Raw genomic sequence first — 26848 nt, forward strand, 5'->3', positions numbered from 1 at the left:
ATAATTCCTAATATTCTATTTACCTCTTTAAATGCTGTTAAGGTATGAGGGAGAGGTGTACCTCAGTGAGAATTCCAAATTATGGTCCTGTCCTAACAGGCAATATGGCAGCATTATCCTAAAAAGCAGATGGAAGGCTTGGAAAGAACTGTAGATTTGTTTTGATCATGCAAGTCTAAGCTAGGAAATAAGAGAAGAGATGACAGAGAAGCAAGACCACACTTTCACTGAGACAGAAATGCCATGGGCTTATGAGTCATCTCCAAAGAGCTGATACTTGAATTGTTTCCACATAAGATTATGCAAAGATGAAGAGTAGAATGAGGAAAAAAGGGGGGATGGCTGAGAGACAACACTTTGTGGAACTCCCACATGAAGCTGATGGTGAATGAGAAAGATCCTCCAAAGGATGCACCGAAGAAGTGATCTAAGTATCTGAAGACAGCAGAAAGAGGACATGAGCAAATAAGTCACAGGGTAAAAAGAAAAAGGCATGGTCAGCTGTTTCCGAGCTGACTGATAGGTTGAGTGCCTGAAAACTTAAAGTTCAAACTGCAATTTGCATGATTTGGAAGTCAATATATTGCATGTGGAGACAGTCTTGGAAGCAACCCAATGGGATCACAGGGCTTAGTGGCAAACACGTCTGCTCTGTCTTTCAGTGTGGCCTCAGCACTACTTCTGCTCATCACAGTTCACTCCCCATTTGTGTTATAAGGTGCTTCTGCTCTGGGAGTGTAGGACCATAGGATGATATCAAGCAGCATCTTCACTCCTATGATTGCACTTCCTAGGCTTTGCATATGGCAACTGAATTTGCCTCATACAGGCTTTTGATCAGAATTTAATACTGACTGACGCATTCTTCCTGGAACCGCACTGAACAGCTTCAGGAGACACAGCTCCTGCCTCCAGCAGGAACCATGCTACAAGTGGAAGGGAGGCACCATTGCTATGGATCTGGATCTCCTTTTCTCCACCCATTCTCAGATCAGTTAAGCAGTTGAGCCACATTCTGCTCAGCATCCTCTCATTGTGGAAGGAAGTTACTGATAAATTCCATTAATATAGTTTCCCACTCTGAATTATCTTCAAAGAATCTATCCATGAAGTGGGATAGTCTTGATCAAAGTTACTTTTTTAAAAAAAAAATGGGGGGTGCTCCCTTCGCTCTCCATTTTGCAGTCACATCTCCCACCAAAACTCAGTTTTGTGGATATGCTACAGATAGCACAGCAGCCAAAATGAGCAAGAAACTCTATATACAAATTGCTTTGTTCCCCAACAAGTACATTTTAATAAATAATTTCACTTCGCATTTTTATTTACTGAATCATGCTCTACACATTTGCACATGCACACACACACATACACGCACACTCCTACATATCAGTAACTTCTGAAAATGCAAATGGAAATGACATTGCCATCTTCCAAGCATTCTGCTTTGGTTTTTTCATTGCATACAGGAAAAGAAGCATTCCTAACTAATATACATTAGTTATTAAAAGTTTTTGCCCCTTAAAAATAGATAAATTAATTATAATTAGCTCTCACTTGGATAATTTTGTACAGCATTTATATCAGTGATCTGTTAAAAAAAGGCAAAATCCACACATACACTTTCTTCAGTAGAGGACTCGCATAAAACAAAGTCAGACACTCGGTTCCTCTTTCATTCCATATGATACACAGCTGCGTCAATCCCATCAGGAAACAGGCAACAGGAAATTCTTCACATTCTGAAGAGAAATCTAAAGATGTGTCTCATCACCCTTCCTCCTAAAAGTGCTTTTCAATTGTCTAAAAGATATTTACACCAGTTCTAAAATTATTAATTACTTTACTTAGCTTTCTAGCAGCTATAGGCCTCATTAAGTAACTAACAAGGAGTCAGAAATATATTTTTTGTAAGTTGCTTTCACTTTTTCTTTTCCTCCATCCCAAAATATAAATCAATAAGGAAAGCTTGACACCTACGGATGAAATCAATGCCAAGTACTCTAGCTATTGGAAAATATTCCTTCATAATGTGCTACTCCTCTGTTATTTGTGTTTCTAACTATAGCTCTTGCATATATAATTCCATTATATTTTTATAAATCACCGTTTTGAAAAATGCTTTTGAACCATTAATATATTTTCCTGGTTAAAATTCTTTGAGATGTTCTTAACAAGAGTCTTAGATAATGAATTTGGGCAAACTCTGGAACAGTCTTTACAGTATTATCATTCTCATTAATTTTCAGAACTACCCACTGTGTTGAGATGATTGTCATGGGCCTAAGACTTCAATTTGGCTAAATATTTTTGCATATATTTCAACATATAAGTAACAGACGTTTAAATGTTAAGTTCACATTCTAGAAATAGTTAAATGTTTACTGTAATGTCATAATTTGTTTGTTGCACTCATTTTTATTTTGCTGTTTCTATCTTTAAACACTCCTTTAGTGTCCTGGTTGGCTGTAGACAAAATGCTTTAAAATGACTTCACAAGAAAACAAAACACACTGGATTTAGTAAATACAGCTGTGCTTTTAAAGAAAAAAAGAAAAAAAAAAGAAAACCACTTAACAGTACCACAAATGAAAAACAAAGAAAAAAAGACACTTAATGCTAGAAATGTTACTTTTACCTAGGGTCCAGACTTCATGTAAGCCATTTCAAATTGTTTGCACTGTACAGCTTTTATATTCATACTTTGTATTCACTTTATAAACCTAACACATTCTGCATGTCTTACATCATTACTAGAAGACTGTACTAGATGAAAAAATATTACTTTTAAAATGTTAATACACAGCATATACAGTATCTTACTTTAGTCCAGATTATTCTTTTTTCTTTGCTTTTTTGGTTATCTTTGAAGACTGCTTCTGTTTCCATTGTTTCATCCTTAACCATTCGCATATCAGAGCAATGAGTATTTCATTACTGGTTTATCTGTCCAGAGGCTTGAGAAGCAGTAACAATTAACCCTCCCTTCACAGTGATTGATACAGGCTTTGCTTTCAATTTGTTCCACTACACAGATCATGAAATTCTGAATGCGATCATCCTTATTGACCTACACTTTCAAACACACGGCTACAATGAGATGAAAGTAATTATTAAAAGGAACACGGGACTACTCAATGCTGAAACAAAGTCTTGAAAAATCTTTTAGATGACCTCCTCATAAAACTGGTATTATTTGATGTGAAATAAAATGATGGATTTGCTTCATAATCTGGAAATATTACATTTAAATCAGATCAATGTATGATATCATTATATTATGTAAGCCCAGCTCCAACTTCATCTCACTTCATATCTGACCCAATAAATACTGACTTCAGCAGGAGTGAGCATAGTAGGATCAGGCCCTATAGGTTTTAAAAGTTCCTCCATGGCCTTCATTTTACACCAGCACTGTTTGAAACATTGTGTTAAGAACAACAAGACTGTAATTACTATTCCACTACAGTCTGTTTCAAAAAGAGATGGCATTTCTTTTTAAAATCCTGGACTTCTTGATACACCCAATGGAAATAAGTACACAGGAAATTCAGACTGCTAAGGAAAAATGAAAAACTCAGGTCAGATTTCCATCGCCGACTGAGACAAACCAAGATCTATATACCACTGATGGAGACTTACTGCAGTGGAAAACAACTATTTTCCACAAACCCTTGAAATATAATCTCATTAAAATATTAATTTCTTGTAATTGGTGCATTTTGGAAAAATGTAAGAGAATTGGTAGGTCAATGTGATAATGATAGAACTATTTAAAATATGGGTTGCAGTCAAAGAAAATCAGGATAGAAAACTGTGCAGAAGGATGTTCTTACAGGCCTGAGGCTCTAATCACAAAACAGAGTGATGGAGATGAACCAATACTGCATGGATTAGCAATGAATTATTTTGAACTATAATCATGTGCCAGCACAAAGGGGAGGTAAAAACTAGCCATTACTCACAAGCTGATCTGCAGATAAAAAGAAAAAAAAAGTAAAAAGGGGGAAAAAATTATATGCTAAACTGAGTCAGGAGAATAATGAAAATCTAAAATGTTGTTACACTTCAAGTAACATTCTATTTAATGTCTTTCGTGTACTGTATAATACTGAGTATTTACACAACACAATCTGTAAGAAGCTGGGGCAAAAGTGGGGTTAAATCAGACAACTCTTCTGTAAATTAGTACTGGATAATAATATGTGCTGAAAAATATCCTAACAGAGAGTTAATTTTAAAATATCACACATGGGCAATAATTTTTCCTGCTGTAAAACCACACACACACAAATGTGTATATGCACATACACACATACGTATACATATGCATGTATAATGAGGGATTTAATTTCCATTAGTCCATCTGAAAGCAAAGCACCCCCATCTTAAGATTCAATGTTAGTTTTCTTATGGGGGGGGGGGGGGAGCCACTGTTAGAACTAATTTTGTGAGAAAAGAAAAATCAAAACTGCTACCCACAAAGATTCCTGAGCTTCTTATGAACAGACTGTTTAAATGAAGAGCACTTTAATCAGTAGAGGAATCCTCACGTTTCTAATGTCTTGCTGTGCATTCTGCAGGTTATAGTAGCAGCTGGTAGAGGTCATATATCTTTTGTGAGCATCCCAAAAAGGCTCACTGCCAGACTGTTAAATTATGAATAAGCAATGAACAAAAGAATGCAGATACGGTGGTGACAAGATAATCCAAGCAAATTTATCTATGACAAATTTCACAGGATTAACAAATTACATTTACACAGAACAATAAAAATGTGCAAAAAAAAAAATGATGAGCCTACTTTTCCCTCACAGCATTAGGAAAAAAAAATCACTGTTGCAATGCATGTATTTACATTTAACTTTATCTAAAGTAAGACATTTATAGCATGCTGAAGACAATCAACTAGCATTATGTCCTTTCAGCAAATACATATACTGTTTTATCTAATATACCACATATGCCTACACTTTACAGTATACATGCATACACCTGCACGGAGTATCTTTTAAAAGTTTTCCTCACAATTAGTACAAGCAGAATAAATATAAAGAATTCTAACTTTGCTTTTCAGGTGGAATACTGTGCCATATAGAAAACAATTTTCCCTTAATCATTTTGCTTTTTTCCCTTTTGAACTAAACAAATAGTATAATATATGGTAATTGCCACAAGAAAAAATAAGTCATCGGCAGGACTTTAAATACTTTTTTGCAATAGTAACACAAAACCATTAAGCAGCAATAAAAAAAATACCCACTCCAAAAGGATTCTTAAATGATGAAAGAAATCTAAATACTGAATTTTTCCAAATATGTGTATTCAGTATTGTTAAGTCAGTTCTTTGGGGAGAAGAAGGGATCTGCAGTGTTTGCTACATCCTATGGACTGTTGTTCTGATCTTTAGAAGTGATGCAAAAACAAAAAATTTGAACGAGCTGCTGTCAGAAAGAATGGAGTAAGTTTCCAAATCACAGTCCTATAGAAAAGCATTTTTCTGTCTGTTAACAAAGAAGTAAGAGCAAAGTCAGCTCCTCTTAGTTTCCGAATTTGAGTGTAAATGGAGTGACTGATAAAAGAAATGGCATATATGTTTGAAAGATCTGGAATCTGCTTTATCTTTTCTAGCATTCCTTTCATTTGAAGTACGCATTTTCTGTCACCTCCATTTATTTTTGTTGTTTTTCTACCTGAAAAAGCTGTTTTAGTAAAAATAGATCTTGAGTAAAAATTGGCCTTCTCAACTCATATATATCATTTACGTATCAAATATATGTTCTTGTTACACAGCACTGCCTACAAATAGGAAACCTCACTATTAAAGTGAACATCCAATTAATTAAGATACTTTAGTAAACTACTTGGATCCTTCAAACACTGCTACTTAAGTACCATTTATCTAGCTCATTCTGCCATTGAAAAAAATTACTTTACTTTTGATTTTCCACAAGAAATACAAGTTTTACCGTAAATCAGAGTAGCAGCTCAAAAGAATGAATAAATAAAGCAGCCCAAAGCATTTGTTTCTCTTTTTATGTTCATATTTTATTTGTTACCTACCAAGAGAAAACAGTTTTGCTTTTTTATAATGCTATTTTTTTCAGAACCTCCTGTCCATACCATTAGTAATTTATGCAAAGGTGAAACAAACATGCCAATCCCACATCTAACCATACTCAGACAAATACAATCAGCTACTTTTTTGCAGCTGTCAAGGCTGAAGGATAAGTACCACTGGCAGCAATTCTCTTTTTCAAGACTTTTTTCCTTTTTTAATCCCACTGCCAGTACTGTAAAGATTCAGTCACTCAGTTCTTTCTGTTGACCTCAACCTTGACCTATGAAGACAGTCCGCTTACATTTTTTTTCCCCACAAAGTAACATATTCTGCCTCTCATCATCTCTAAGAAAGGACAGCTTTCTAACAAGCATTCCTCTAAAATTTGGTATGTTACACTTTTGCTAAATGAGTTACAGTCTTGAAAGGACAATTCTGAACCACCTAAGTCATAAACCTAGGGGGTAGGTAAACTGATTGTAAATGCTGATGTGACTTTCAAACATGATGCATAAGCAAGAGGAAAAAAAACCCAAAACCGTGCAATCATAATATCAATGTAATGGTTCTGTGCCTGAATTCAAGTAAAACTACAACCTTTTAGGATTTAATCCAAACTGACTGTTCAAAGACTATTCACTACTCAATAAAATTCAGTTTAAAAAATGTAATGTGTAATGAAGCCTATTCCATATACCTTATGGAGACAAAATTCCCAGGCAGGTATTTTAAAAGGAGCTTATGGGATTTAGGTGCCCATATTTCACTGAAATGTGTGTTGGATGCCCAAATCCAATAGGCTCTTCGGAAAATCCAAGCCCCAGGGACATTACTGTAGATTACATACATACATATTATTCAGACTATATCCCGTAAGTTCACTATATACATATGTAAACCTAAGATGCCTGCAGGTAGTGGAACAGTACTTTTCCACTTAAATTATTTAACATAGTGTTGAACTTCTATTATATATCAAGCTAACAGCTAATTTTAAGTTGCAATCAAGCTATTCTATGAAAGCACTTTATTTCAGTGGAGGTTTTGCCTGCAAAAGAAATGTAAATCTCTCTAACGAAGGCAGTGTAATCTTTGAAAAAGCAGTCAAAATGGGGGCTAGAATTTTATTCCTAGTGCTAACATTGACATCTTCTGTCACTTCTGCCAATTCTCAAAAATGTTTTGTGCCTTAACACTCTCATCAGTAAAACTCGTAGAACAATGTTGCAGACCTTTTAAAGCACACTGAGCTACATAAAGGAGTAACTTTACAAAAATACTAAGTATTAATACTAACATCTTCTTCAGACATTGTATGGCATCCGTGTGAATTTCCCAAGAACAGACAAAGGACAAGATATAATCAAAGACTGAAAGTCCAAAATGCAACACAGAAGATGTTGGGAAAACAGCCTGTAACAAATCTTCAAATGCTACTTTCAATAATCCATTTCAAATTCTTCTTTACATATCACTTTGTTCTTTAATGTGACTGACTCTTGCCTGCACGCAGAGTGCAGGGTAAGGGCTAGCATAACTCTCAGTATCTCACTGCAGCAGACTGAGATCAGAGTCTTCTTGAGGACTGCTCCATTTTTACTTGAGAATCTCAAGACTTTTGTGTTTTTAATAATACACAGATGAAAGGTCCAGTTCTCCTCCCACAAAGCACATTAAAGTTTGCCACTGTCATTTCTCTGATAACAAATTTGTATCTATTGAATTACATGGTAAAATACTTTTATCCTCACTTTCATTTCTTTGCAGTATACTTTAATTATGTGCGTAATTTCATTTGGAACTTTTTAAAGATTAAGGTACAATTTGAACTCAATATTCTCCCAAAGACAGGGTCCAGTCTTCCAAGTTATGGATACAAATACTATCCTATCCTTACCATACCCTTTTTATCCTGTGTAATATACCATTATAGCACACAAAATTAATGAATATTTTTACTACACAAAGTTCTGTTCAAATCAATGGCACAACAGTCCTATTCATTTGACTAGGACTTTGTGTATTGCGAAACTACTGCTCGAGCTAGTCACAGAACAATGCTCCAGTCATATAAGACATGCCAGCAACCATTTTATTCTTGCTATGGCACATCTTTTTATGCAGCAAAATGTAATATTATTACAAATTATTCTTATTATGCAAAGTTCTATTAAACAAGAAGTCACGCACCTCATTCACACTAATGGGACTTTGTATGTTAAAGATAACATGCAGTAGCCTTATAAATATTACACAGGAAGAAATTGCCTCTTCTGAAAAAATGCAATTATTATGAAATGAAATTTCAAAACATTTCCTCTCAGAGCCATAAATCTTTGGCAGCTCCTCAAAAAAAAAAAAAAAAAAAAAAAAAAAAAAAAGCCAAACACTAAGCATAAATAAATAAATAGATGAACAAACAAATGTTTGAGGGGAAAAAAGGAAAGTCTTGGCTAAGCACCTTAAAAATATCTTATGTTTAAAAAATAAAAACAAATTTCCAGGCAGGCATCCTACAGAACAAGTTCAGTTTGATACATTCTAAAACAACTTGACTAATGCTGCAATCTCATCTCACACAAGGCACTGTTACACCTGCAAGAACTACTACCGACAATAGTATAAAATGAATCTGATGGGACGACTGAATGTAAGATTTAGTCATATCAGATGAGGTTTCAGGAACTGGTCTCATTACATTAAACTCTAGAAAACAATTACTTAATTGATATCAAATGAAATTCTGCTACGTTTGTAAATGGGCTTCATGTTAGTGACCTCAAAGGGAACAGAATCAATGGGAGCAGAATCAATCCCAGAATGTCAATAAAATGATAACAGTTAACTTTCATGGTCAGCATCACATACTCAAAAACATTATCTTAGAATGTACTTTCCAATAAAGAAGGTATCATTACAAAGACAGTTTTATGAACCAAACATTTATTTAAACTAATTGTACTTTTTAGCAAGGATGTTCATGAAACAAATGCCTAGAATGATAAAAAATTCTGTCTTTGTCGATTTACAACAACTGTTTTACATCACTCAGGCAGTAAAATTCACATCTGGGCTGGCAACCTGTGTGCCAAGTTTCAAACAAATGTGATTTGAAACTGCCAATATATTAGACTCTGAAATTCAAGTGAGACACTAATAAAAGGAGATGGATGTTCACGATATATCCTGATATTCTCTTAGAAGCGCCTACAGTTCTCGGTGCTGTAGTAATCTGTTAACACAACTCTCTAATTACTTATAATATATTTATAACATAGCATTACTCTATAGTAGCATTACGCTGGTATAACACTAGTTACCTGGCTATAAGTTCTCGTAAGGAAAAAATAGTTGTGCTGCAAAGAATGTAGAAACAGTGCTGTAGACAAAACCTTGTTATTTAGAATCCCATTAGTTACTGAAAATGTGTAATATAACTTTTGTTGATCAATACTCTCATGTAAGCTCTAAATAATGTATGATTCCAGTGGAGAAAAATGCAGCAAATCAAATATGGTGGGAGAATGTTTCAAATTATGAAGAGTAGTATGACTGCTAATCCATAAATCAGAAATCGGAAAGATTGTTGTAATGTGGGAGGGCTCTATTTAATAAAGGTCATTATAACTCCTGGCTCTAGAGCTATAAGATCTAATATCCTCTCTGGTAGCTCTATGATATGCCCATGCATTACTGTTCTTGTTGACAGTCTGTTGCCTTGGAAATATTTCATTATTTCAGTTTTTCCATTTGTAGACCCTTGGCCTTGTGATATGAAGGCCACCCTATTTCATATTTTCGATTATCATTTAAGCAATCTTCTGGAGCTATTTATATAAAAGCAAGTGTTAGACAATGCATATCATCATTTATCACTGCTATGTTTAAGCTCATGCTCTAGAAAGAAATGCCAAAATGAAGGGTTTTTTCTCTTTTACTTTAAACCAATAGCACTCTGATATTATGATATGCTTTACAAATCAGTGCTGGCATGTCATATGCATGACACTTCTGTCTATTTAATTTTCTTGGTTATAGATCCACACAATTGAAAAATTCTAAGCTGCTACTGTAACTGTAAAAATTTGCAAACAGAGCTTAGAAGAAAATCAAACAAATTTATGGGTGTAACTTTTCAAACATTCTTTCAAAATCTAAATGGGTAAAAAAAGTTTTAAATGCTTCAAGTGTTTGTTTGCATTAAAGACTACTACCTTTCACATCTGTTTTGTAATTGTTAACCTCTTGCTGGAAAAATGGACAATCAACCTAAATATAGTGGAAATGAAGACTAAACAAAGAACGTACACAAAGTTCACTCGCAGGATTCTTAATCTTGAGAACTGGTCTGCTAAACTAGTAACTAAGAGAAGAAACTGTAAAACCCCCTAAATATCTGATACGTGCCTGTATTTCAAATAGCTTGGCACATACAGCTGAAAGGATATGTATACAGATACATTAAATAAACAGTTACATGCAAGAATTCAGGGGCACATTACATAACTTTTAGGAAAATGTATGAGTGCCTGTTTACGGAAGCACTGTCACATCTTTTCAAAAACTTTTTTTGAGGAACACGTAGCTTGACGATATTTCTGATACACAAACATCATCAGCTTCTAGCCGTAATATTTACACCTAAACTGTTTAGAGCATTGTAAAGAGTAATAATAATGCGAACCCTAAGGGCAAAAAACAACTGCTCGGATGCTAGGCCAAGCTTGTGGCTATTCATGTTCTAGGAATTTAGAGTACTTTTTTCCCCTGAAATGATTACTCCTCCCACTCCCTACAGGGAAAAACTACTCTGATCCAACCTTTAAAATGACAGCATCAGAGCTGAACAAGAAGATGCTATTAAAGGGCATTAAATTAAATACAGTATATCCTCCTACAACTTCAATCAGAATTTCAGACCAAGTGTTATTTAGTTCAGCTCTCAAGTGGAGCAGAATAACAAATCGCGCACTTTGATTTACCTTCTCCGAATGCCAAATGGAGACAGGTGATAAAGAAAGCACTCATGCACAGGCTATGAAGTTTCCCCTAGAAATTAATTCTATCTTCAAGATTCCTATCTCAGAGAAATTCCCAAAATGGCACACAAATATGCTTCTGCTGGAGAGATTACTGAAGCTATCCTGGCAAATACACTTAGTACTAATACAGTACCATTCTGAGAAAGAAGACAGCAAAATTCTGTGTTGGGGGGGGGCTTACTGATACAAATTGTTTTTCCAACAAAGAACTCTACAGGAGGAGAGTGTGCTGATATAAGTGTTATTAATGCCTTAGAAATGCCTTTGCAGCCACTGATGGGAAATTTTAAAAAATATTTATAGCCAAAGACAAAAATCTGTAAGTTAAGTCATTGACTTCTGAGGATGCAGTGTTTTCCCATTACACGTATCTCCAAATTCTGCTACGTATCAATATAGCCTCGTCAAAGTGCAACAGTTAATACTAAAGCATCTAACACAGCTGCACTAACATTTTAGTGATGAATATGAAATGTATGGTTTTCTGATACTGGGCAATCTGCTTCCTTATGAAAAATAGTATAGCTATTGAGATAAAATTGTGATTTTTTTTGGAAATGATACTAGAAATGCTTATAGTATTAAAATATATGTTTTAAATTAAGGTTAAAATGAACCTGATTCCCTACACTTTATTTTTGTTTCAATATTCCTCAGATCTACTTGTGTTGTGAAATATAAACTAATACATGATCCAGCTACTTTTAAAAGCTGTCTAAATGTTAATTTTCACTTTCACGACTAAGACCCTTTCTCCCCCCTTTCCCCCCAATTTCACTTGTAATGCTGAAGAGGGAGAAAACGCAAAAAAAAAAAAAAAAAAAAAAAAAAAAAGGGAAGGGTACCCCAACCCCTTTAGCTGCTCTCCTTCTGGGCACGCATCTCGTGGCAATGTAGCAATGGAGCTTTGAATACTTTTGTAAGAATCACAAAGTAACATCACATGAACTTCTACTCTCCTCTCCTACCAGTCACTTCTAGAAAGATTCACTTTACTAGAACAAATCCGCTACGGGCGATTCATGTCAGCGGCAGAGCAGATTAATAGCAAGCAGCCTCCCCCACAAAAGTACGCGGGGGCAGGCGAGCGGCCGGGCAGCAGCCGGGGGGCAGCGGCCCCCTCCCTCGCTCCCTCCCGCGGGGCCCCGCGCCGCCTCCGCGGGCGGGACGCGCTCGCCCACCCCGGGGGCAGCCGGCGCCCCGCGGCCCGCCCGCGGCGGCGGCTCCCGCGGCTCCGGGGGGGCCGCGCTGCCCCGCGGGCGCAGCCGGCGGCGAGGCGCCGCCGACCCCCCCGCTCCGGCCTAGCCGCACTTGAACCGCACCGGCGGGGCCGGCCCCTGCGCCCGGCGAGCCGGGCCTGCCGCGGCGCCCCGCGCCCCCCCGCTGCCCCCGGGGCCGCCGAGCGGCGGGGGGGCCCCCGCCTCCCCCGCACTCACACACACACACACCCGCTCGCCAACGCGCCCTGCCAAGCACCGGCTGCTGCAAGCCGCGGCGGTGCGGCTGCCGAGCGGGCTGCGCGGCTCGCCCTGCGCGTGTGCGTGTGTGTGTGTGCGTGTGCGGGCTGCGTGTGCCGGCTGCGCGGCGGCGGTACGCACCAGCGGGAGCTGCCGGTGCCCGGCTGTGCGAGCCGCGGTGCCGGCGGGCAGGTCCCCCCACCCGGCATGGCAGCCAGCCCGGCCCCGGGCGGCGGCGGCACAGCCCGGCGCTGCTGCGGCTGCTGCTGCTGCAGGTTCAATAAAGAGAAAGTGTTACCGTTCTCGCCTGGAAGGATCCTGCTGAAAGCTTGGCTTGGTGGGCGCCATCTTCCTGGTTTTTTTTTTTTTTTTCTCCTCTCTCCCTTACTTTTCCCCCTCCTGATGTTGGTGTGTGTTGTGTGTCTAGCAGCAGCAGCAGCGGCGGCAGCAATGGCCCTGCTTAGCCAGACAGGCTAAGGAAAAGTACTGAGGCCAAAGCATCGCGGGCTCCCGCTCCTCCGCGCAGTCCTGGTGCAGGTTGCTCGCCCGCTTGCTAGCGCTGCTGCTGCCGCTGCCGCCGTCCATAAGCCGAGGAGCGGAGGGAGCCGGGGCCCCGCCGGCCCCAGAGACATGCCCAGCGCAGGCAGCGGCGGCCGGCGGCGGCGGCGGCGGGGAGAGCGAGCCGCGGCGCAGCCCCGGCGGGCAGCCCGGCCGCTGGCATCGCCCGGCAGGTGCGGCACACACACACGCGCGCACACACACGCACACGCACACACACACACACACACGCGCACACACACACACACACACGCGCACACACACACACGCGCACACACACACACACACACGCGCACACACACCCGCGCCCGCGGGCCGGGCTGCGCGGGGTGCCAGGCCGCAGGGCTAGCGGGGCGGGGGCGGGGGAGGGGAGGAGGGGAGCCGGGGATCTCCGGGCTTGACCGCTGTGAAAGTATTTCTGGGCATTTTCCAGCTGCTTCCCCAGCTCCGCTCCCGCTCTGCGTGCAGCGGGCGCAGCCGCCGCTGCCGGCGCAACACCGCCACTCAGTTGCAGTTTCGCACACTTTCCTCCTCCGGAGCCGGCTCCAGCAGGGCAGAGGGGCTGCGGGGGACAGAGGCTCCCTGCGCGCGACTCCGCGGGCGCGGAAGCACTGCGGGCGCGCGGCGGGGCGCGGGCGGCAGCGGGAGCCGCTGCCCTGCGCCCGCGGGGCCGCGCGCACGTGTGTGCGCGGGTGGCTCCGCGCACCGGCGGCCCCCCCGAGTGTGTGCACGCCCTGCGCTGGAGTACGCGCGAGTACTCGCTGAATAAAGGCCGTAATGCTGGAAATGTTAACAGAGAGTGATGACCCGCTTTGTTGGGAAAGAGTGTAGTACTTCACGCTATTTTATTGGAGATTATGAAACTAATCATGAAATAAAGGAGCGGGGAAAACAAACCGCTATCTTAATTGTTTCTTTCAGGACATCAAGAAAACCCGAGCTCAAAGAGCCTTTAAACGAGAAATCACTCCTTGGCTAAAAGCTTTCCATCTCCAAGGTAACTTTGTGGCTGTTCTGCTGCTGCCATGGAAGTTCAGCTTCCCGGGCCTGATCCTGCTCCCCGGGAAAAATCCAGCCGCTTCCCGCGGGGAAAGGAGCAGCCCCGCAGGTCGCGGTATTTACTCACGACAGACCTTTCTGCGACACCTCCAGAGGCGCGGGGTCGGGGGGGCACACGACTGCGCGCGTGAGCGGCGAGCGAAAGCGCCCGGGAAGAAGTTAGCGAAGCACCTGAAAGTTTGGCTGCGGGCGTCGTCCGCGCGCCGGAGGCCGGAGTCTTTCTTCCCGCGGGAGCACCGAGGTCGGCGTAACTTTGGGCCGAGCGGCCCGCGGAGCGGCCCGGGCTGCCCGCGCACCCCGGCGCGGCAGCCGCCGCCGCCGACCGCCCCGGCCGCGCTGCGGAGCGGAGCGGAGCGGAGCGGAGCGGAGCGGGCGGCGGCGGCGGCGGCAGCCCGCACGGCCGCGGCGGCGCGGTGCCACCGGGCGGGCGGTGCTGCCGAGGCCGAGGGCGTGAGCCACGCCACGGCGGTGAGAGGCGCCGGCCGAGGTGAAGCCCTGGCGAGGGGGGATCTAAAAAGCATCACATGCCGTTTCTTCCCGGCAAGTCTCTTTCCTCGCCTCCAGAAAGACAGACAATGAAAAAGTTAACAGGTGTCACCCCGGTTTTCGCCATAGCGTAAAAAGGCGCCGGTGTCTGCTATATTTTAAGCATTTCCAGACAACACGTAGAAGGATCGTTCAACGTAAAGGACGTTGCTTTGGCGGTAATATATAGCTAAAATTTGGAAGAAGTGCAAAAATGTTTTCCGGTGTTCAGTTAGTGCACAAGACATCCAGACTGGTATGGATTCCTATTAGTCAAAGTACTTGAATATCTGCTAAGCAATATTTGGATTAGAGGTGTTAGTAGTTTGTCACAGAAGTATTGCTTTTATAACTTCTTCCTGATTACAGGCTGACATAATCAAACTATTAAACGCAAAGTACTAAAAATTCACATGCTGCCTTGTCTATATATTTCTGTTTAACTTAAAGTCTCCAGAGGTCTCTTTCATTTGTCTAAAAGCCAATCTGACATTTCTGACCCTTGACTTCCCCACTTCACAGACTAAACTATTGTGACTGCTGCCTGTACTTCCTCGTTAAAGTGTCCATCAGTTTCCATTGTAATTTAAGTATTTTATAAGTGACAAAAATCATACAGAAGCCATGGAAAGAAATCAACTTTAATCCATTCTTTGTATCTCTCACATTCTCTCTCTTTTTTTTTTTTTTTTTTTCCTATGTGAAAGGTCGGTGTGTTTGCTTGAGCAAAGCAAGACTTAGTTTCAAATGTTCCTTATCTAAGAAAGTGCTTAGGCATCATCAGGGATTATTTCAGGAGTATCAGTGCCCTATTATTTTTTCATTAGATAAAACCTCCAAAAGTTACCACCAAACATTTTCTATCCTGGGTATCAAATGGAAAATACATCATGTGTTTTCCAAAACTAGAGGAAGCAACTCAAAGTTGCTGAACAATAAAACAGGCGATGATCGATTATCTAAAACTGGCTCCTACAACAATTAAGTTTGAAATATTACGTTAAAACTTCCTGTGATTTTTCTTTTATGTTAGAGAGATATTTAGTTTGAATATTGGTGATTACACAGCATTTTTCTCAGTATTTAAATTAATGCAATATTGGAAAGCAAGATATTTGGGACAGTGCCATTTCTATTGCTTTTAGAGAAATGTAAATGTTTTGTTCGGATTTCAGCCTACATTTATCTGTTGTCAGCTACTTTTCTGAGAGCTCGGCTTCGCTTATAAGCTTATCAAAGAGAAAACTAACAGATTCAAACTTCAGGTTTTTGCAACGTAGAAGCACAAAGAAATGCCAGGTAATTGAGCGCCAGGTTAGTACCAGCACGTATCGATGAATTGTTAGGGGGAATGAGGAAGGTCTTTAAACTTCATTATGACTTACTGCCAACTTTCTACGGTTTGCCTCCTAAACGCGCTGTCTGTGAATTTCGTGCATTTGCATTAGAATGCATTTAAGATGCAAAAATAACAGTGCTGAGTATACTTAGGGTTTCGTGCTATATTTGCCTGTAGTAACAGGTGACATGATAATACTGTTAAACTACAATGTGGAATTGCAAGTGTGCAACCCCAAGTGAAAATTGTTCCCTTTCTTGGTTGAAAGCAAATTATCAATCAGCATACCATGATCAATTATCCCCCTGGCTGCCACACACTGGGATTTGCACAAGGCATTGACATTGAGAAATTCCTCTTTAGAGAGGATGAGCGGACCGGATCCCAAACTTTGCAGCAGCCAAGCTAAGCTGCCGGGGTCTCACTTTTTTTTTTTTTTTTTTTTTTTTTTTTTGCTATTGTTTCTTTCCAGCTCATCCATGACAAAACTAGGAGATTGTGTTTACTTCTCAGTGCATTTTAAAAGATGCTGTATTAAAAAAAAAGAACTCCCCTCCAGCCAAGTCCCCCCAGCAATCAAACAGCAAGGAGGAAAAAAAAAGGAAAACAAAGAAACACAAAAGCACAAAGAAAAAGCAAGTGAGGGAGCCTCACGAGGAGCCGCACACCCTCTCCCCTCGGTGCTCACCGTTGTTGGTAGGAGGTGATGCCCTGGACGTTTTGCGGGTTGCCGTTGGCCGCAGCGCCAGCTCGCCCCATGCCCGGCGCCGCCGGCACCCCCCCGGCCGCCCCGCCGGCCGCCGCCGCCGTCACCTGCACGCTGAAATCCGGGAAGATCCTGATCATCCCCGCGGCTCAGCACCCGGCGCGTCTGGGCGAAGAGGTGCAGCAGCAGCGACTCTCCCTCCGGCGGCTGCAGCAGCAGAGCCAGGCACGCTGCAATCCCATTAGTGAGTGGCGGCCACTGTGAGTGAAGAAGGGCGCTTTGATGTGAGCTGCTGGGCTGAGATGGAGAGGAGTTTGGGGGGGTTGGGGTAAAGGGGGGGATTTTACCGAATTGCAAACATGCAACGCGTGAAGACTGGGGGGGGGGGGGGGGGGGGATATCACAGCTACCACCAAAAAAAAAGGGGGGGGGTATGCCTATACCACTGAAGCTGTAGATATAAGAGAAAAATCCAAGCTGAGGAGGGACGGGGAGGAGAGAGGGGGGCGCAATTACTTTAGCGGTGCAGTGAAAATGATGTGCAGCAAATGTTGCCTTTTTCCCTCCTCCTTTTCGTCCCTCCACCCCCCACCCTCCACCCAAAATGCAAGTCTTAGAGGATTTCTCTGTCTCAATGAAGTAATAATAAAGGCGGTTGACCACAGTCTGGGCTAGCGCCAACTGTGCGGGGGGGAGGGCGGAGGAATATCCCTGCTCCCAGAGTCCTGAGGAGAGAGGAAGAGTGGAGGATTGTTGCAGCACAAGTTCTTGCTCTTGGTAACTTGCTTTTGCTCCCCCCCTCCTCTTTTCTTTCTTTTATGAAGGAACGGTTTTCACAAGCGAGGAAATGCGCCGCTTTTGTGCAATGGCAGAGTTTGTTCCCTATTATAGGGAACTGACTCTCCTCCCCTCCTAGTGTGCAGCAATGTTATTGCTAGTCAAACTTGTAAGGTGTGTGGTGTGTGTGCACGCACTGATCCCTGCTGCTGCTTCAACATATCAATTATACCGCCGAGGGCTGCGCAAAAGCCCTCTGCAAACCGGTCCCCCGGATCCGGAACACACCGCGCCAGCAGCCGCCGGGAGGGCGGCGCGGCCCGGCCGCCCCCGCGCACCGCGGCCCTTTGTGCCGCCCCGAGGGCTGCGCGCAGCCCTTCCCACCTTGCGCCCCGGGCGGATTTGGCTGCTCCCGCTCCGCCAAGTGCTTATCCCGGCGCGGCGCCGCCGGCGGCTCCGCCTGCCCGCCGGGGCTGTGCCGCGGCCGGGGCCGCCGCCGCGGCGCTGCGCGGGCGCGGAGGCTGCGCGCGGCCGGGGCGCGCGGGAAGTTGGCGAGCGGGAGCGCGCGTGGGCGGCGCCCCTCCGCGCCCGCCCCCCGCCCCGCGCCCGCGGCTGCTCCGCGGGCTCCGGCGTGGGGCCGCAGCCGCTGCGCGGGGCAGAGCCTGGCGGCCGCGGTGCGCGGCGGCGGGGCCGCGCTGCCTCCCCGAGCCCGCGGTGACGGGCGGCCTGCGGGCAGAGCGGAGGAGGGCGGCGCGCAGCCCGCGGTGCTCGGCGAGCCGCGGCAGCCGGGGGAGGAGGAGGGCCGCCCTCCGCCGGGAGCGTCCCGCCGCGGCTCCCCGCGCAAGGGCAGCCGCCGCCCTGCTCCTCGGGGTCTCCGGCGCCGCGACCTGTAGCTGCGCGCTGCCGCTGCCGGAGCTTAAACTGTGGAGCTGTACGTGTGGGGGAGCAGTCCGGTCACCGGACAGCTGGAAAAGGAGCAGCGCGCTGTTAGTGCACCTTGCGCGCGCAGCAGCTGCGCTGCCGACTGCTTCCCGAGGAAACTGCGGCCCGCGGGGGCCGCGGTGCGGAGGAGCGGCGTGGGACAGAGCGCAGGCTGCGCCCTGGGATGCGCCGGGTGCTCGGGAGGGCCGTGGCAGCACTGCCGAGTGAGCGGATGTCCCGGTCCGTCCCATCACCCCAAAGGCATCATAACCTTTACTGCTGTAAGTCAGAGCTGTCAGCTGGTCCTGTCCCTCCTTTTCCCATGCAACTGTGTGCCTCCTGGAAGCATAGCTTGGCTCTTAGGCTAACAATATCCTCTTATCTTGACTTTTCTTTCCATTTCTGTTCCAAACCAAATTAAGACACACCAACTTTACGTTAAAACAGAGGCTGCATTCAAATCCTTTGTATTAAATAGCATCTGTGTTTGCATTCTGTTTTAATACAAAATGCTTTGGATTGCAGCTAATACCAGGAGATATGAAACTGGTTAGTCCCCACATGTTGCACATAAAAAGAATTCATAATGAGCATCTGTGGGATGTGGAATGGATCCCATGAGTTAGCTGAAGACCTCATAACGTAAGAGCTGAGAAGCCTAAGTGAATTATGACTCTCTTTCCTCGCAAGTAGGATTAATTTTCTATCCCACTTATATTCATTATCTATCCTGTTTATACTATAGGGACATCAATTGTTTGAGTGTTAAATATGAAGGCTTTACAGAAACGTGTAGGTTAGATAGCTTGTGGAGAAGAAGGGGGATGTTACTGCTAGGAAAAATGTTATCAAACCCCATGTTTAAAGACCACATTAGATAAAGCTGCTCACTTTTTTAAAGGACTGCAAATTCGGCGCTTTTCTCCTACAACATATTTAAAATGTAAGGTTTACAAAGTACCCTCCATCTGCCTGTGGCTGTCCAAGTGATGTCAATAGGAACTTTGCATGCAGATGAAGGCCTGTATATGGCCTTTAGAGAGAAGGTCAATAAATGGCTGGAGGAATAATTAAAGACTTGTGAGCTGCTCCTTTCCTTTTTCTTAGAATATAGTACAAGACTGGCATGAATATAGGCTGGGATACTACTCTAATTGGCCATGGAATAACACTGAAAGGAATTTAAATGTGGGCAGTAGCCATTTTCCAAATGATCAGTCCATTAGAGTAGTTTTGTCTGTCAATGTATGGCCAGGCAGTAGAGTGGAGGTAATCATTTAGAAGTCCCCATCCATTGATTGTCACTCTCTACTCTGCAGTGGCAACTCTAACCAGATTTTCATGTTTCAAAGGGACAGCCAGGATAGAAAGCCTGCCTTTAGCCAAGCTTGTTTCAGCTTAGTCCTGAATTTCACCAGCTTTCATCCACATGAGCAGAACCAGACTCCCTTGACATTTAGTAAGACTGTTTATGACTATTGCTTAATATCTTACTTTAACTGCTTATGTAACCAAGAAGCCAGTCCTGGTGACTTTGCTCACACGAGTAGCCTCACCGAGTCAGTAGAACTACTGACAGATAGTTTTGTATGCTCTAAGACTAGCAGGATTCAAAGGTAGGTTTGTGAATGCCTACAGAATACAGAAGCATTTTCTTTTTCATAGCCCTTAAAAGATACCAAATAAATAATGTTATAACTGAAGGGCAGTCCATTTTGATTGTTCATATGTTTTCTCCCAAATTAATTGAACAATAGTGAAACAAAGTAAGAGTTTCTGAGACTTGTATCTTATTTTGTCCATCAGTGAAAATATCCATCATCAAGCTTATACTCTGTGCCATATTAAATAGTGTGGGCCCAATTCTCCTTGTTTTTCACCAGTGCTACAACATACTAAGATTAATTTAAATGAATTTACTGCAGTATGCTAGTGCAAATGAGAGGAGAATCAAGCCCTATATTTTTAATTGAGTTTATTTCTCATTTTGGTCAGATTATTGACAGATTCTAGTGTCTGAATGACATACTTTTTGTCTAAATACTGCATACTATTTTAAGATATTCTGCAAGTTGCTTTAGTATTGATTGAGCTAAGAAATGTTCTGGAATAGTGCTGCTGTTTCTTACAATGTGCTGTAGATCTTCCTCTCTTAAGGCAAAAACATAGTAAAGATAAAAATTAAAAACACATGACAGTAATATAATAACATTTAATATTTATGCTTTACATATATCTATCACAATTATATATTATATCTTTATTCTCATTGTCAGTGTACTACTGTTCCTTTCTTTCACAGGTGAAAAAATATCTCTTCTCTGAAAATTCATTTCCATTTACTTAAAGTTAAATGGTTTGACTTTGAATTTTCATTATCTGCTGTTGGAAGGAGCTTGTGACAGGTAGGAGAGAGAATGCTACAAAGCTTCATTGTATCATCTAATTTTTTGCTTCACTTTAGTCAGATATCATTTAGGTAGAGAGTAAAATACTATACGTAGAACAGGATAAGATAGAAAAACACAGAACAGAAATAAAATAAAATGAAAATAGGATATTTAATGAATTACAGTAGAAAAATGCCTTTATCTTGAAATGATTTTTTTTTTTTTTTAGTTATACTGATTCCTCACTCGTGAGAAAATTGAACTAATTTTATATAAAAAGAATATGTCATAACAGGATATGGCATTTATCTTCCTCAGATAGGGGTGACCTCATCATTCACAAGTGGCGTAGCTATGAATGAGTAATCAGCCTCCCCACCCATTAAGTGTAGATAAAGTCCACATCTTCTGTCTAAGTATTAAATATTCGATTTATTATTTTACAACTCCCCATCTTTACAAGTGTCTGCTGTTGCTTGAGTTGCTGCTACTAATGTGTGTTGTTAGTGTGAAGCAAAAGGAGCTCCTCAAAAGGAACCCTGTGATGATAGTGAATGGAAGATGAGAAGGGAAGCGGAAATAACAGAGGAGAAGGAAAGAAGATGGACCGTGCAGGAAAAAAATTATGGGCAGAACAGAGATAGGGAGATTCTTTAACTGACCTGTATTCCAAGAGCTTTATAACATACATGCAGTGAAAATATTTTTCATATTAATACCTCACATGTATCAGCTACCTCATATCTCAAGTTATATTGCTGAAGTTATTCCCAAAGGAATTAATATATGTATAATGTGAGAGAAATATATAGTTAGGAAAGAATTTCTTTTCACTATTTATCAGCAGTGCACATTAGAGAAGAGCTGCAGTTTAAAAATACAGTTTTCTTTCCAGAACTATGGAAGATAACATAATTTTCTGCTTCAAATGATGTCATGTGCTGCATTTTGTTTTCATTTCTTTGTAAAACCAATGAGTGCAGTTTAAAGAAAATATTTGGAGTTTAATTTTAAATCAAAAAGAACTGGCTGTTCATCTATTTAGAGGGAAAAACAAAGAAAGAATACCTCTAAATAGAACATGAAGTCAGGAAAAAGACCATCAAAACTTAAATATGAAGTACTCAAATATTTTCCATCTTTAGAAATCCTTGACATGCACTCAGGGCTAGAAGAGCAGGGAAAGGTTTTTTTCTGAAAGGTTGCCCTGGGAATGAAGGGCAAGATTAAGGTAGCCCCCTCCCCCCATATATTCAAAGGAAAAGCAAGCACAGAGTAAGAAAGAAGGAGAGTGCCTGGGGAAAGTAGCATCACTATCGAAATCATAAAAGATGTATAAGGACATCAGTGGAAGAACTAGAAAAACTATTAGAAGAATGCCCTACTGGGCTATCTCAATGGCTCAACGATTAGCACACTGCGCTGCCACTGGGAAACTACAGCTATGGTTTGAGGCTGATCTTAAGATCTTGCTCATTGGTATTGGCAGCCAAGAGCGTTGTGAGGGTGGTGAGTCCACAGTGCAGGAAGGATGAGATGTTGCTCGCACATCCAAAGGTACCTAGGTACCATGCTGACCACCGGAGCTATCTCGGGAAGCAGTATCAGTCTTTTCAATTGTCAGCTATCCTAATTCCCTGCTTATGTGGGAGCAAAAGAGCTGTTCTGGCCTACTATGTAATGATGAAGGACAGCTAATTTTCCCAGGCTAGGACGACTGCATTGTAGTTAATTTTTCCTGTGTTGTATCCTTTGCTCTGGCCAGAAATTTTATTTAATGGTTACGCTCTTAGTACCAGAGGATTTCTGAAGCATTGATCTCTCACAAATTGTCCAGCCGCTCCAGTGGAAGATTGAAGGACAGCCAGGTAGTTTCTCCGGACTCTACCTGCTCCTGCAGTGAGCAGGTAACTTCACATGTTCTCTGATATTAATCTAGGCAGTTTTTAACACATGGATATCCATTTCCCACCTCCTCAGGATGAATGTTGTATGTCCAAAGTAAGATAGTCTGCTACTTCGTTGGCATCAGGTTGGGGGTCACAGTGACCACAACTGAATTGTGCTGCTGCTTCCTCCACAAGAAAACTGATTCATACCAGTCTGATAAGAACCTTAATTCAAGTAAATGGAAAATCAAATCATGTTGAGGCTTTTTATCTCCAGAATTTCTAAGTGTCTTTCAGTATCCTGTGCCCTTACCACATTCAGATTTGTGGACTAGTAATCTCCCTTGGTGCTGCTTGTCCATAAGATCAGTGCAACTTTTAAAGGACTCATCAACACGCTTTTCCCTTTTATTTATTTTTCTTTATTTTCAGCCTGTGTTGGTCTTACCAAATCAAAATAATTTGCAGAAGCAGCTGTTGGTGTCTCCTGGAAAGACAGCATCAATAGGCAGCTTAATGTTTTTTTCTGTGCTCAGAGGAGGATTCTTATCCTTCCCTTACTGAATAGTCCTTCCCATCTAATTCAGAAGAAACAGAAACCAAACATGCTCTGTTTCTCTTAGTTCCTTTTTGATGAATGAATCCAAGTTAATTATATACACAACATGAAAAGAACGGAGCTTACTCTCTGAGCTCTTTGAGACAAGCCTAGTACAGTTCAATGTAGCACCTCTCTTCTTTGGTGGCTACCAGCAGTGCTCTGCTGAGTCATGCAGCGGTGAGCATGAAACATCAAAATTGGCAAGACTACTCGTACCCGCGTGTCCTGCCCTGCGATGCAGGCTGGAAGTCCTGGTCAGCCCAAAGCCAACAGTGTGGTAAGTAACAGAGCTGGGCTCTCTCAGCAGCAGGGGTGGTCAACATCGGAGGCAGTTTAAAGCTGTGCTGGGTCCTTGAAGCCATGCTTCTCCACAGTTTCTCTGCTTTATGCTAACAGCATTATTTTTCCATTCACTGAAGACAATAGTGCATTGTGTTCCTGCGTAGCATGGTCCCAGGTGGGCAGCCATGTAATGCTGGGACTCTGCTAACAGTTTCTAAAACTTCAAGCGTATATAGGAGTCAGAAATAAATACTTTGATCATTGGTCCTAGTGTTCTTCCAAAAAGAATCAAATCTTTCTCCTAAGGAAATGTATGTGTCAAAGACTTGAGTGCAGGCTAGCCTTTCGGAAAACAGGAATCTCTGACAGAGCACCATTCTTATTTACAGTTATTTATTATTCCACAGTTTTGGTTCTCACTGTTAAGAAGCTGTGAGTGTCCAAATTCTCCCTTCCTTTTTTTTTTTTTAATTTATTTTTATTAATCAAGCAATTTAAGTGCTCAGCTTACTCATAGGAGGCCTTCAAAGTTTAAACACATTTCAAATCTTATTCTTTCCATTTCAGGCAAGTTCTCTCATGTTAAAAAAAAACAAACCAACTTTTCTGTAGTATTTATAGATGGCCCATCAAGAAGCTCCAAAAGATAGCTTTATTCACTTCCAAGTTAGACCTGCTTCCACATAACTTCCGTTTCTGTCATTGCTACCCATACTATAGTAACCAGTTAGAAGAACTGAATAAATGTGACCTAAATGTGACATGCAGCACCCAGCCAAGTGTCCTTATTTTTCACTCGAGAATTTTCTTTCTTGAGGCTTTCATTTTGACAAGACAGGAAAATGATCTGAGATCTTTTTATTCTACTGCTAGACCTTTATTTTCACAGGTAGGGTAGCTCACAGACTGGTCATAAATTGCACCAAATTCAGAACATGCTGAACCCCATCTCTAAGAGTCAATTCCTTTTTTGTTCTTTGGTCATAAGTCTTCTCACCACTTTAAAGTGTGTTTTCATTAGCAGAAAGTAGTCCGGACAGTAATTTCTGCCTAAATAAAGTTGATGACTTTACTGTATTCACTGGAAATTACCCAAAAAGGCTACCTAACATTTTTATCTTTTTACTGCCAGATGGATCATATTCCCTCATTTTTATATAGATGAATGAACAACATAGAAAATGTGGTTATGACTTTTGAGGCTGACTCTGTTAGGAATGGACAATGTATTGGATGAAGAACTTCTGGACTCTTTGAAGGAAATCAGACACAGTTGCCCGGTCATCAGTACACTATTCCATTAAATATGGAATTTAGCCATTATTTTCTTGGTCAAAAACTTCAAGGCATCATAAGTTTCAATGCCTTTTTATAATGGTTACATGTAGAGTGCATGCAATATGTGGATGTATAGGCAAAAAAATTATAACTTCTCTTAGGTCAAAATTCACTGAACAGGTTATACTGTACCTTTTTTATCTCCTCCCCCTCCCCCCCCCAAGACTGTTACTCATTTGTATTTATTAGCTTGACATCCAGTAATGTCTGCATTTACTTTATGTGTACAAAACTTTTTTTTGTTTTTAATTTGTTGACTATTTTACTAGCTTCCTGATAGGATTGATTGGTACAAGTTACTGCTTGCTAAGGGTGTCACCTTTTTTTTCTCCATACCAGTGGATGTAATGCAGAAGAAAAAGCAAGGGAACTCCTACAGCCAAACTTTCATTTCTTTTTACATGGGTCCTTTATTTGGGAGACAACCTCCTACAGGTTTTCAAGTATATTTCATTTAATATAGATTTGGCCTTTTCAGGCTGGAACAAGAAGAAATATCAGAGAGTTCATACAAACAGATTTTATAATAACAACAACATCTGCACAATGACAGTGTTTGTTTTTAGTTGCAACTTTTAAATTTCTGCAACAATTTTCTGAAAGAAATGTTTGTTTCAAAGTGTGTACTACTATGAGATCATTAAAAAATAAGAAAAAAACTGGCTTAATTTAACTGGACTAACTCAATATTTGTTCCCCAAATAATTAAACCATACATAGATACATAGACACATAGATCACATACATACAGGTAAAACTAATTTTAAGTCTTTTGGACAATATCCCTACCAGATAGCGCAAATTCCTCCAGTATTCAAATGCAATCATTGAATTAATTAAGAAAAGTTAAAATTTTGTCTTGAATGTTGCTAACAGTCCATTTTATTTTCTGTACTATCAGTTCAATAACATGGATTTTCTGTGCATCCAGTCCTTCGCTATATGCTAACCAAATATAGTGACTAGATTTATCGGGATTATACTATTATATATTACTCTTTCTGAAACAGAACTTTGGATTCTAATGAGTTTCATTCAGCTGTTGTCAGCTTATAGAGAAGTACAAGGGGTGAAGATCTGCATAATAAAGAAGATATTATATGCAAAAAAAATCTTGAATTAATAAAATGACTGAAGTTGATATATCAAACACTCAAAGTAGAAAAAACAAGGTTAGGATTTTTCTTGAACTCACTGTACATCTTACACTTTTCATGGTATACATTAATAACATACTTGAAAGTTTGCATATATGAAGATATGGAAATAATTCAGCTTAAATAAAATTGTTCTTAACTTTCAGAACATCCTTATTACAGGTCCTTACTATTTCCACTAACATGATTTTTTTGCATTTGCTTTTTAGGTGAGGGAGATTCCATGAGTGGGAATAATCCAAAATAATTTGACTGCTGAGAGGCCGTAAGCTCTTCAAACCTGTTGTTATAACAGATGATGCTTAACACTGCAAATCATTCTGTCTTCCTTTTATTTATAAGTCCTAGTATCTCTAATATACTGTGTACATTCTTCTACAGGGTGCTGTTTGGCTAGTGGAACACACATGGCTGGAGTCAGACCACCTGATTTATGGAGTTTAAAATTTCTGCCATCTTCACTGTTAGTTAGGAAGGTCTTTAGAAAAAGTCCTAAATAGGGTTTTCTGGAAAAAATAGGAAACAAGGAACAAAATACCTTATGCATGCAAAAATTGCTAACTTGAATGTACCTTTATAACTAGTGAATAATGCTTCTTCAGATTTGGACTGCATTTTGATATTGCACATTTTATCACACAGACATGCCATTCCATAATCTAAAACATACAGCTTAACATGGTCGTGGAAGTGGATGCCTACTGATTCGTTATTAGGTTCAGTTATGATGCTGGAGGAAGATGAAA

General features: G+C 41.5%; 1 protein-coding gene across 4 annotated transcripts in view; it reads right to left on the reverse strand.

The window, feature by feature from the left end:
• The window catches only part of NPAS3 (neuronal PAS domain protein 3), a 631291-nt gene extending 613926 nt beyond the window's left edge, over nucleotides 1-17365 (reverse strand). For 2 of the 4 annotated variants that reach the window (XM_064512372.1, XM_064512371.1), the window contains exon 1: nucleotides 12859-13473. In XM_064512372.1, coding sequence (XP_064368442.1) covers nucleotides 12859-12908 — 50 coding nt within the window. In that variant the 5' untranslated portion in view covers nucleotides 12909-13473. Of the gene's footprint in view, nucleotides 1-12858; nucleotides 13474-16729; nucleotides 17087-17263 lie in introns of those variants that run through there. The other 2 variants (XM_064512370.1, XM_064512369.1) reach the window with 2 other exon arrangements.
• Between the last annotated feature and the right edge of the window lie 9483 nt (nucleotides 17366-26848).

The sequence above is a fragment of the Dromaius novaehollandiae genome, chromosome 5 (genome assembly GCF_036370855.1).
Source record: "Dromaius novaehollandiae isolate bDroNov1 chromosome 5, bDroNov1.hap1, whole genome shotgun sequence".
Classification (NCBI taxonomy): domain Eukaryota; kingdom Metazoa; phylum Chordata; class Aves; order Casuariiformes; family Dromaiidae; genus Dromaius; species Dromaius novaehollandiae.